This window comes from Alternaria burnsii, assembly GCF_013036055.1.
Source record: "Alternaria burnsii strain CBS107.38 chromosome Unknown 698, whole genome shotgun sequence".
Lineage (NCBI taxonomy): Eukaryota > Fungi > Ascomycota > Dothideomycetes > Pleosporales > Pleosporaceae > Alternaria > Alternaria burnsii.
In genome coordinates, this window is record NW_024066111.1 from 1,459,475 (window position 1) to 1,472,540 (window position 13,066).

The 13,066-nt window shown below is 52.6% G+C and overlaps 2 protein-coding genes across 2 annotated transcripts; both read right to left on the reverse strand.

Annotated features, from left to right (window-relative positions):
• Nucleotides 1–647: 647 nt before the first annotated feature.
• Nucleotides 648–2,072, reverse strand: GT037_004661 (emopamil-binding protein; the record flags this gene model as incomplete). Its single annotated transcript, XM_038929708.1, has 3 exons — nt 648–789; nt 1,222–1,291; nt 1,466–2,072. The coding sequence occupies 3 exons, from the start codon at nt 2,070–2,072 to the stop codon at nt 648–650; spliced, it is 819 nt and encodes a 272-aa protein (XP_038787980.1).
• A 976-nt stretch (nt 2,073–3,048) lies between these two features.
• GT037_004662 (uncharacterized protein) lies at nt 3,049–5,302 on the reverse strand (the record flags this gene model as incomplete). Its single annotated transcript, XM_038929709.1, has 2 exons — nt 3,049–3,393; nt 3,461–5,302. The coding sequence occupies 2 exons, from the start codon at nt 5,300–5,302 to the stop codon at nt 3,049–3,051; spliced, it is 2,187 nt and encodes a 728-aa protein (XP_038787981.1).
• Between the last annotated feature and the right edge of the window lie 7,764 nt (nt 5,303–13,066).

The window sequence follows — 13,066 nt, forward strand, 5'->3', positions numbered from 1 at the left end:
CGTTATGAATTATGTGCAGCTAATACGAGTAGTCAGGTTCGACAGTCACGAGCTTACGGCTACGTCAGATTGTGGCCATACTCCACGATTCCATGCTCCTGTCACTTCTGAAAGGAAGAATGACAATCTGAAGAGGACAAGAGTAAAGAAGGAGGTTATTGCAATACAATCGGATAGTTGAGTTAGACTAGCTATACCCGAAACATTCTATTCAAGTCTAACTACCCCCGCTACGTACTAAACTCGACTCAATGTGAATTGCCGAGGAGGTCTTCCGAAGTGTGGTAGAAGCCGCTTCATTGAGTGAGTTTTGGATGTCCTGGGTACTTAGACCACCATGATGCACAGACTTAGTTCGAGGTAGTATAAGCTTGGGGTCTAATCACAACAACTTTCTTGGAAATCATGTTTTGCTCGAGTATGTCCGGTATTGAGCGGATGATGCGGTCGTCTATAGGGAACATCGGTTTGTATAGCTTTCAATCGGCAACAAACCCTAGAACGTGCAGCGAGCCACTTTGCGAAAACAGGGTATTTTTTGTGTTGTCGGATCGTGGGCTGGACACTCGAAAGGACCTATATGCCGCGAGAGCTTGTCGCTATATTTCCATCATCTACATATTCGAGTGCTTTCATGCTGCGATTGTCTAGTCATCCTTCTTGAGATAGTTGACCAAGTCGACCATTTCAGATTGTGACATGGCGGAACTCATAGCTCGATATGCTTCGTACAGAATCCAGAGAGGGAAGACGACCCACAAGCCATTAAAGAATGCAAGGTACAGCCAACTGCTGCGTGTTAGTCAAGAACCACTACTCCTAAGCTATACGGTGTACGAGATTGGCAGCTGACACAGGCCGAAGGAACACGCCAGATTCAGCGTGATTACATATACAGCTTGCATGTTTTGTGCGTTGTTGTGTTGAGTTGTGTGGTCGTAGTCGAGAGATGAGAAGTGGGTCCGCGGGAGATGGCGCACCGGACAGCGCATATGCAGGACCAGCACATCACTGCTCTTAGACCAGGAACGACACATTCAACGCATGTGAAAGTGTTCACTTTGTGTGTGGATTTGTAGGTGAACGCACATGAAGAAGAAGGAATGGACAGTTGCAGCTGTGCAATGGACCAGAGGTGCGACGCAATCCTCCCACAACTGTCCAAGAAGACATGACCGTGAAGAATGGAGAATACACAACGAACGTGAACCATAAACTTACAGATACATCCAGTTGCTTGTGTCGAGATTGGGGCTTCCAGTCAGCCACTCAGGCGCGAAAGTCATCCAGCCTAATGTAGCGGTGAACCACGTGTCAGCCACATACTCGCAACAACGCAGTGTTGTCTCATCTCAACAATCCTCGGGCCGGGCCCACATCTCGCTTCACTAATTGTAACAGCTTCCATAACTTGCACATACTAGGCATTAACGGGAACAAAGTAATGAGAGTGTTTGTGACTCACCTCCGTATATCTCCCCTGTGGCCAGTACTATCATCCAGAACCACTTCTTCAACACACCTTTCTTCTCATCTTTCGAGAGAAGATAGCAGATCCAACATGCCAACGGGCCCGCAACAAAAACAGTCAGTATCTCGAGAGCCACAACCGTTAGATCCGTACCTCCCCATCGCTTGTCCGCTTTGGCATACTCCTGCCACAACCGACTCAATGGACCCGTCCCATAGTTCGCTCCATAAAGAAGATCTTGCCTGCCGAGCCAATATACGTCTGGAGGTGTGAAGAGCGTGACTTGAGGGTGGTTGCGAGATGCGGCAGAGAAAGAGGTGGGAAGCGAATACGTGACGAAGAAGCAATTCCAGAGGAAGGAGCCTTCGAACACAAAGTGGATGAGAGCGTCGAAAAAATGCCAGATGAAGAGTACGCGTATCTTGAGGGAAGTTGTCTTTGGCAGGACTTTTATCGAAGCACCATAAGCGCCACCGAGCAGAGCGAGTACAGCTAAGAGCGATATCACGGTCGTAGCGTCGATTTCCGGACCTGAGCGGGGAACAGGCGGCGGTATAACGGGCGGCGGCGGAGGCACTTTCTTGCTACCGAAGAAAGACATCGTGACACGTTGAAACGACGAACACGGGACCACGATGCGGCTCGGCTGGGACACAACTCGCTTGTGTTGTGGATGAATACGCGCTCGGATGCGGCTGTAGAAGATGATTCAGGGTCCCAGGGACGCTAACGAGCTTAGACCATGGTCACATGGCTGGGGAGGTCACGATCCAGAACCAATAGCTTCACAATCGGCGGTAGAAGGCATGCTCACGAGGTGCACCAAGGTGGATACATCGTGAAATTAGGGTAAGCGTTTTATGACATGTTTTTGCATTTACTACTATATAGGGTCGTAGGTCCACGTTTCCGACAGCTTTCAACGCTGATCTACCCGGCCCAAGTAACAATGAGATTTCCAGCGCCACATACGAACGAACGCGATATCGCACAATTGATATTACAGTCGACACAATTTAGACAACGACGTTCTCGCATTCTTTGCCGCTCCTACCGCCTATGTACGAGGATTCGGATCAACGAGTCCTATGGATGATGAGAAAAGCGCTCCAAAATGCAAAACCGTCCCAAGCTTTTGCGAACCCGCAGATCAGGAGCGACCGTCAATAAACGCCGAAACCAGAGTGGGGTTGCTCATAGAGCATTACAACACCAATCTATGGTATGAGGAAGGATAGAGAAAGAATAAAGATGATGGAGGAACGCCATAATGGGACCCAATGTACGCCGATGAAAAAGACATGCAAGAAAGCCAACAGGAAGATGCTGCAAAGGAGCCGTCCGGATTATGCTGGATGAAACGATCGTCTCTAACAAGACGTCGCGAGGAACGCTAATCGCTGGCCCACAACGTTTCGTACCGTAGTGAAGAGATTCGTGAGCGCTCAGTTGCCGGCAGACCAGGAACATCCGCTCCACTCGTCCATCAGTCAGGTCGTAAGCGTACTTCGTGTCCAAAGAGATTCGTTACGCGGGAAAAGCAAGTATTCCGCAATTTCAGGTGATGCAGTGACTTCTTAAACGCAAGCCTGGGGTGTATGGCTACGCTCGATGAAGACGCCGCTTGGCATACTGTAGCCGTACTGATATTGAGGGGTGTATTGATCCTCGGGTGAGTAGCCGGTAAGAGGCCCAGACGAGGGTTGATGAGAAACAAAGGGTGATGAGCTTCGAGGGGTGACAAGGTCACTCGCGCCGTCAACCATGAGGGGCATGGCAGGCGATGGAGGACTGCTTGTAGCCGAAGACTGATTGCTTCCAGTAGTGTGGGTGAGCACGTAATCCTGGGCTCCGTCGCCATGTGCGTTCTTTGTCGAAGGCGTAGTGACGTTAGGAGAAGTTTTACCAGTCGGTGTGCCAAACTGGATGCGAGTCAGTTTCCGTCTAGGCCAAGCTACCAGGGTGCTGAGGTGGAGGTTGAGAACGTACAAAGCAGAACTTCTGGATCAACTCGTTGTACTCGGCAGACTCAAGATCGGGCTTCTCAAGCGTCAGAGAGTCGGGGCGAGTACCAGGGATAGGGGCAGTAGAAGCGGGCGCCTTGACAGCGGGGGCCGGGCGGTCGAAGTAACCGTTGTTCATCTTGCCGTGGGTGTTTACCTTGAGTCCGCTGCGGTCACCAAGTGCCGTCTGGGCAGTGGAAAGAGCAGCCGACAGGGAGGCACCGAAGTCATAGCGAGAGGCAAAGGCCTGAGCGACTTGTGGACGAGATGAGGTCTGGGCTGTGTAGATGCTACTACGCTTGCTCCTAGGCTTGAGCTTGATCGACGAGTTGGGTGATTCAGCAATGATGGCACGGCCGCTACCAAACTGAAACCTGGTCTCGTTGTCGTGACCAAAGTCGTCGTCGAAAGAAGCAGCAGGCATGGAACGTGGGCGAGGAGCCAAAGGTGAGTGTCGGCTACGAGGAACAGCGCCGAGACTGGCAGTCGGGCGCTTGCTCTCACGATGTTTGATCTTCTTTGAGAAGTCAACCTGGTAGTTCATCGACTTGTTGTTGTCCCAGTACTCTTGGCCGTTAACCTGGTACCGAACACACAGTAGCAGAGTCTTGGATTCGAGGTTTGCCTGGTCAGCCAACTTGATATTGAAGTTGAATCGGTCGTAACCGTCCTCCTTCTGCTTCTTGCGAACATCCTGGTTGAACTCAGCAACCACCTCCGAGGTGGTCTTCCAGTAGTCTAATGTGAATCGAGCCACAACAAATTTGTGGAAGGAGAGGTTAGCTACTGCGATGTTGCCGACCAGCGTCTGGTGATCCGAGGCAAGGAAGATTCGCTCCACGCGAACAGGTGCTGTTTGCCTCTCATATGTCTCTTGTGTAGGGAAGTTCATCAGCTTGATCTCCCATTCAGGTGTCTTGGAGCGCGAGTCTTCGCCAAAGGGATACTCGCTTTCACTGTCGTAAGTCTCAACGGGGGATGAGCCCGCACTGACAGCGATGGGCCGGTCAACCTGGAGGAAATGCCTAACCTGCTCAATGTCCTCATTGAAGTGGACTGCTTTGGAGTAGGTTGGGGTACCAGGCATGCTTGAAGGGCGGCGGCGGGACGGGGGTCGAAGAGCAGGTTTGACAAGCTCGCCAGACTTCTTGCGCAGTAGCGGCGGTTTTATCCGCAGCTCCTCGTCCTCGGCATCGCTGCCATCTGATGAGCTGATGATTGTTTCAGTGCTGATGGGATGGATCATGTGTTGTGAAAGCATGATCTCGCTAGAGGACCGCGAGTGTGCAATCTTGCGTGCTTCTGCGGATAGTGTGCGCGCCAGAGTGACAGGAGGTTGTGGCCTTGGCTGCTTTACGTTCTCCGTTGTTTCCCGAGTAGGCGAAGGTATCCGTTTCTGGTCAATGTGCTGGAGTGCCTGTTGGAGTTCACGTAGGTCTCCGATACTACGACCGCGCTCTTCATCGTCCGAGGAATCAGGAGGAGTCGTGATCGCACCTGACGGAATCAGAAGATCGTTCACAGGAGGAGGAGACGGACGGAGGCTACCATTAGTTGAAGGTCCATGGCGGCTAGCGTCAGACTTGATGTCTACGCTTCCAGTTCCTTGTTGGCCGTTTGCGGCGGTGTTGTCGTTGGTGACAGATGACGGCGACCGACGCGACTTGGCCAGGTATGAGGTTGATGAGACGGAGCGGGGCAGCGAGGGGCGTTGCGATGTGGCTGGCGAGCGGGGAGCCTGATCGACATAGGAGTGGTTCCGGCTCAGGGTGGGACTGTTAGTCTTGGATGAGGCCGGCGACCGCTGGGAAGGGGGAGTGTAAGGCATTCGGTCGGCTTCGCGGGGGGGGCGAGGAAGCGGGTCGAATGTGTGGTGGTGGAGCGGCTTCAATGTGTAGAGAGCATTAAAAGAATTACTGTAACGAGGAGTCTGCGAGGGAACGTAAGCGAGAGCACCACAACGAAAGGACTGACAGAGTCCCGTGCCACAGCAGCTTGATGCGATGCGAGCCACTGGGTGTAGTCGCGGGGCGGGCTAGCTTACAGATATAGGTGAAGGAACGGCTTGCAAAGCTCGCTCTGGGAAGAAGCGGGTAGGGAAGGTTGCGACGTAGGCGGTCACAGCTAGCAAAAGCTGCAATGACGTCGGAATTGGCGGATGGGCTCGATCTGGGGGGGAATCGAGACGATGGTGAGGCTTTCGAAGGACCGAAAGTGTGCAGTATGGATGCGAGGCCGGTGGCTTCCGTATAAGCAAGCAGTGGGCGCTCGTACGATATAGCACTGGGAAGGAACCGTGGGCGAGGCGGTGGTGGAGTGAAGAGGCAGATGGGCCGTGTGTCAAACCAAGATGCACTCGTTGGCTGCAGCAGTCCTATTAAAAGGGTCTTCTGGCTGCAATGGGCCCGACAAGTGTTGAAGAGGAGGGATGGAGAAGAGTGTTGAGGGCGGTAGCGCTGAAGAAGCGTGCAGGGCCGCGACTATTGGGGAATCGTTGAACCAGGATGGTAGCGAAATCGAGGCCTCAAGCTCGGACGCAGGCAGGGGGGCAGACCAGGAGCTGCAGCACCAATGCACAAGTGGATCAAGGCCTTTTAGCTCAACCCCAACAGACCGGGGCACCACCAAGGATTTTCACCACGCAGCCAAGCGGCAGCAACCGGTTCTGACTACTGCTGCGAGAGGCCAACGGGAGCGGAGACAGGCGGTGCGTCGTACGCTGGGGGGGCGAAGAGAGGCAGGCCGACGGCGGCGGCTGCTGCGACAAGAGGTACTTTGGGGTACGCCGACTGCCTGGACTGCCTGGACTACCTGACTGTGCTATCGTATTGTAGTGGCGTCCAGGCGGGATTAGCAGATGATTCATGTTCTTTATCTCCCGACAACAAGCGAACGCGGCCTTGTCTGGCTGGCGCTGGCACGGCCACAGCTCGAAACGGTGCAACAGCGCGCTGCTGTTCTGCTCACCCACGCGTAGGCGGCCGGCTCTATTGCTCACACGCTGTCGCAGCCATATCGTACATGTCCGCCGCTGTTCGCTCGGATGCCGATGCCGCGCGCCTTCTCTCTACTCTACTGCATCAACCCAGCAGGTAGACATGGCCTGACAACAATAACAACAAGGCCGAGCAAACAGCCGTGGTGAACATCGTATTCAGCACTCGCAACTCAATCACTCGATCTGAGGTCAAACCGCATCGGCTCGGATGGGTTCGTAATTTGCCAGCCGTTGCCAGGCAATCGCTGGTCTCAGAAGCAAGCAACAACGCTCAAGCCATGCGAACAGGGCCCTCAGCGACATTGCGTGCACGTGCCATGTTCAAGCGAGGCTGTGATGTCATTGTTATCGCAACGAACCGTTTAACTTGCAAACGCTCGTCATTCCCACGCTTTCTACACATTCCAACGCTGCAATGCCGCAAAATCCTCAGGAGCAGCACGTCGCGGTACCTGAAGCCATCGGAGCGATAAGGGTGCGGCTTGCCAATCCGCCCGCCCTCCCATGAAAATTTCCCCTCCGCGACGCTCAACACAGCGAGATCGCCGGTGCCGCTTGCCGTTTGAGAAAGGGCGGTCGGGCCAATGCCAATCAAATATCGCAGGAGAAGGGGAGGCCTAGTCGCCATCCCAGTCGCAGTTCACTGGCCCCTGCGGCGAGTGGCTGACTGCAAGCGACCTCTCATGATATCTCTGTGAGCATTGTTGTTGTTACGATTGCCTCGCCGTCCACCGTGCTCTGCTGCAGCCCATGGGACTACATCAGTACCCCATCTTCGTCATCTTGACAACTGCGGGGCTCTGCTCGGACATCTTGCAGCTGTCGCGCGACAAACTGAAACCGCGTCGCTGCGGCATCGCTGACCCGACCGGTTCGGCATGGCCATCTCGAAACATATGCCATTGGCTCTCTCTAACAGACCGGCTTCACAGCTTCCCCGCATTATCACCGCCGGCCCAGTCGAGCCTCGTATGCAGCTAAGCCCATCACAAAAGCATGTACGTGTCGTGGATGAGCTGATCTCCTGCAACACATGTCCGCGCAAAGGGTTCCTTAATCTGGCGCGCCTACGCGTGGCCGTTGGAGCTGCCCATCGTTCATGGGCTGACACGCTGAGTACATGCGGCTCGCCTCAAACCCGACGCGACGCTGCACTGCAGTGGCTGAGCGCCTAATTTGTTTTGGCAACCCTCAAGTGCACTGACAGATTAAGCCTCGCCCCGCTAACTTTCTGACAACCACGGTTCTTATCTTGCTGGAGATTGCTCTATTGAAAGCTAACACTGGCCAAACCTTGACTGTAATCAGACGTGGGCAAGGCGGAATACGGGTCGCGGCGCAATTACAGAAACCTACTGCACGAAAGCAGGCTTCTCGCCAGGCCCTTTGTCGGAGATCAAGATTTCCATACTGCTCGCAAGGTTATTTCGACAATTTCGATCCTGCCCAGCTTGAAACGTTGCCTTCGGAAGGTCGCGACATAGCGAAGCTGGCCAGAACGAGGCCCACCGGGCACGCTAGCCCCCATGCTGACCAGCGCCCTGGCGTGATCCACTTGGCGTCATGTCAGACTGCTGCTCCCATCTGGCAGAATCCGAGAGTTCCCTCCACTCAGCTTCCGCGGAACAACCCTCTCTACTCACCGCCCGACAGGGTCCGAGCCATGTTATCATCGATTTACTCCAGTTTGTCGATCTCCGCACGCTCATCGAGCGGGGCATGGCCCAGTTCCACCTCAAACTAACCCGCTTTCCGATGTACTCCGCGACATCATGATCGCGAGAATACCACGGAGCATGAGCAGCGCATTGCTGAGCACGACTCTTTCTGTATCACATTAAACAAGTATTGATGTATTAAACGCTTCATACCTGCCGAAGGATGTGAAGCAAATTGCTTCCGCCTTCGTCTCGCTCCTAGAATCGACGACTCCTGGAGTGCCCCACGCGGCTCTGAATGGATGCAGGCCCGCAGCCGCACACTGGTTCACTACTAAAAAAATGCATTTTCGCCGTCATATCGAGCGGGTCCAAATCCTGGTGGGTTTGCTGGTCTGTCAAGCGAGACGTCACTCAATCGCAGGACCAACCTGATGGGATTATCATCGTGGTACGCGACAGACATGTCCACAAAGAAACCAAATGGCATTCCCCGATGATTTTCTCTGTGCTCAACAGATGAGCAACGCAGATCTACTAGGAAATACTCCGTGCGAAAACGGGGCTGTCGGTGCTTTGCTGGGCGCGTAACGTCAGATTGCCTTGTTGCCAACTTTCAATAACGCTGCCCAAGGCCGGATACAGCGAAGCGATTAGGTTCCAGTGTCCACTTGTCAGAATATTATTCACGACAACAACCATTTAGAGCAATGCCACGTACCATCTTGCATGTCACGGACCGCAAGAACTAAGAATGGCATCCCCACACAAACGGCAATTTGCTTTGAATACCGACTGTTTAGCAAGATCACGATGCGTGACGTCAAATTTCACCTTCCGGATGACTCTTGCAAAAGAAAAACTGGATATCCCACTCATTTTCGCCTGCCGCGCGCAAGAATACCCTACCTATCAATACTGCAACGCCGATGTTTTGTCAGCGCCTGTCCTTGACAGCCCTTCACCGCTACTTGGCCGTCCATTTTCATTGTTGCAAAGTTCACATCCACTCAGAGTTCTGCTTTTTATTGGATATTCTTCCAAATGCGGATACAGGCAGAGTCTCATGACTTCGAGTCAAGCAAGGTAAAGAGCCGTCGCATCCGTGCAGAGGGATGTGGCAGACGTCTCCCCGTCTGTGCCCCACCCCACGATCTTTGAACTTCCGGGCCGAAAACACTAAGCTATCCACTGACAAAACTTCCAGTAAAGGACCGATGATGATCGTGATCGCCAACTTTGTTCGCACTTCGCAAGTCGCGGACGGCACCAATATCGATGGCCTGACAATCTCGGGTGAACTGGGCGAAGCACATCATGAGATTTACGATATGATCGCACTTCACAGTTTGATGTTTGATATTCGCCGACGACAACGGTACCGAATCGAGCTACCTAACGTGTGGACTCTGGCTCCGATGCTCGATTTCCTGTATTAGAGCTGCGAACGTTGTGCACGTGGCAGCAACACACCTGAACAGTCGCTGATCCGTTTTCGTCGACTGTGGGAACGACGTCTTCTACCAAACAATCTCACATAGCTGTACCTACAGCGACGTGCCATTTGTACGGAGCACAGGTTCCGACCAGTCGAACTAGAAGTCGGAGACATTGAATATGCAGGGCAGAGGTTCGACATCATCGTGCGCGTACAGTAGTCTTACGCCCCCTTCTACATCTTTTCAATCTACAGGCTACATAACCCTTCAAACGCACACATCATCGTTCCATACATACTACGACACCATCAGGATCTGCTATCAGGAGTTTGCAACGATGACCTGGAAGATTGCTCGTTCCCTTAGTGGTCTTAGCTGGGCTGCCCAAATTCCGGGTGGCTTATGCTGTACGACAGAATACTATCTGGAGGGTTTTGTCAGCCAGTAGAAGGAACCTCTAACATGAGACCAAACTCGTTGCGCGACAGCTCGGCGATAACACCAACACCATCAGAGGTTCAGATCGCGGGGTAGGTCGCAGCCACAGATTAGAGATGATACTCATAGAGCATGATCCGTCCTGATTAGGTTCTTTTGAGCAGGTTCTTGCGGAATGCGGCGTCAGAAATCTTGAAAGCAGACACTCATTCCTTCCGTCCTGATAACGGCTATCTCGGCATCATTACATTACGCGAAGCATACCAGATTGTTCTAGCCCTCCTCGTCTGACATTCCTCATGTTATCCCATCCGTGCAGCTTCCACCTCCGTAGTCGTACGTCCGAAAATACGTGCTACTACATACCTCACCTGATAATTTTTAAACATGCGGTTTCATTCCCATGATCCTGTCATTTTACCTGCCATACGCGTGCACACGGTTGCAGATAACGCCCGTAAGCCCAGATTTGGAAGTCCAGTGCAGTTTCGCCTCTCCGATGTTGCATGTACACAACGTGCCCAGGTGTTACATCTGCAGGATCAATGCATGCAATCCCCTCTCTCTCAACAAAAGCACCCCGCCCCAGTCGGCTGCCCTCCATACATTTGGCGCATGTATGTACTCTATACGGGTTGCCTCATTTGACCAAGATTGTACAAACGGTGTAATGCTTGCAGATGAGTTGCCGTACGGCGGCAATGTTCATAACATGAAGAGAGGGTGTGAAGGTGGTCGGCGATAGGCCGAACGGTGAATAGATGCGGGGTCAAGCGTTCTGTACTCGAAATGTGTGTGGAGTACGCTGCCGTGCCGACGGTGGAGTAGATCTCACAATAGCGGGTAAGTTGTCTTGGACGTGATTTGGTAAATCATCGCGTGCTTCTGACAGCGTTGTCCTACTTTTATTCAAACTTCCATTCCAAGCTGCATAGTCATCCTAATTACATGCGACGATCAACCAGCAACCGTGTTACTATCTGTCCAAGTAGCGAATTCCTATCTCTGACCCCTTCGCAGCTTCATTGCGTATACAAGTAAGCCATTGCACGCCTGCACTAATTCCCGTGCCAGACCGCTGGACACAAACACTCTGCGAACTGTGGCGAGTGCAGCGGGAAGGATTCGGTCAACGAACAAGGGGTGCTTCGGCGCTTACTGACAAAACCCGAGCGTGGCGTACGACATACCATATCTGTCATAACTATTGTTGAAAATTTTCGCAGACTTCGCAAGCAAGCCAAGACTGAAAAGGATGACATGGTGTTGTTGTGATTTTCGCCATTATAGCTCCGAGAAGGAGTGTGGAGAAGAAAGTTCATGCCCCGCGATAGTGATCAACAAAGTTGTCTATGGCTGGCTACATCCCTGTCGACGTCGGAGCGAGCCAGAGGGGCAGAGTTTCTGCGTCAACAGAAAGTGAGGCTAAGACGTGATAGGACTAGTGCATGAGGCTGCGATATTCTTAGCAACTCGCACGAATCCGTTTTCCATCACCAATTCACACCATAGGTTGCCATGATGAAGCATCGCTACAATGCGTTGCACGTTTCACTTTTCGCAACATTACAAATCAGATCCGACGTCGGCAGACAGAAGCAACATGACACACCAAGCTATCTTAACGCTAAGCAAGCACCCCAGATATGTACGATATCAGTCGAATGAGAATCTCACCGTTGTTGAGCCGCAACGGTGTGTATGTGGCTTACCCTATCATCAACACATCCTTGCCTTGGCTACAACATTTTCCGAGGCGGCAAAATCCCAACAAACAAACCATTGCGCTTATCCCCCCACCACTTCTTTCGTGTTCACATTCGCTGAGCCATGCGCAATGCGTCAGCCACCGCCTAGTCAGATGAGCGTCTAGCCAGCAGTAGTTGTCGGTAGCATGGGCGGCTGTAGGTCATCCAGGCAGGGTCCACGGAGCCTCCATTCCCTTTCTCACTGCGAAAATCAGGGTCTAGGTGTTTTTTGGAGTATACTCCGGATTCCGGTGGCGCTTTCATTGGGTCTCGAGGGAAGTGCGATGTGGTGTGTTGGGAGATTGCGTGCTAGACGATGCTAGATGACGGGTGAGCTTATTCTGCGGGCCGTTGGGATGCTACTATGGGAGCTCGTGTGGAGAGAGAGGGAGGGTTGAGATTGATTCTCCGTGGAGGATAGGTCGGAGGTGGTCACTACTTGCAGATTTGGTTGTTGGTCGAGGATGTTGTGCGTCTGGAGCAAGAGACGCGGAGGTCTGTTGATTGCGGGGAGCGAGCGGTGAAAAGATCCACGGTACGCGATGATAGCTTCACCATTGTCTCGAGCGTTGATCATCGCAAGCTCTGCGCATGTCAGCACTCAGGTATATCGGATCTTCACTGAACGGACGATAAGCAAGAACCTCGACCGCGTTCGAAATCAGCATTGTCTTCTCTACATCCGCGGTCCGAATACAACATTCCCAAAAGTCCGAAAAACGCCATCGCATGTCCGTACCACGGAACCTCGTGTATTGCAGCATCAATGGACCCTGCGGCTCAACTCTATCCGAAAAAAAGAAGGGTCCAAATTTCCGTCCAAACCTACAGGGTCCGATCAACGCTTGAATCCTGACACATGCAACCTATCTCACCCACCGGAACTGCTGCATGTAATGGAATTTGAAGTACGACCTTTGAAGTCTGTCGGACGTCTCCGAGTATGACATCAAAGCTTGTGATTTCGACCCACTATGCACACTACCAGTTTTACTACTCCATTCTCCACATGGTGGCATACGGCCAGCACAGGACACTCAGTTGACAGTTACTCTCTGCACTCCAGTCTCCACACATGGTAGCGAGAAATCCGACGTGAGACATCATCTCCTTTGCGTGGGTGAGCGAGCCCCGCATCGGGCGTGGACTAGATGTTTAGCACAACTTATCTGCAAACTCGAACTGTTGAGAGTGGGTCTCCCATCTCATCACGTCCCCCCATCCCGTCCACCCCTTATTTACCCTATCCCACCACTTCATGTTCAAACGAGGTCAAGCCTTGTTCTGTACCCATAATGGCTGTTCCGACTT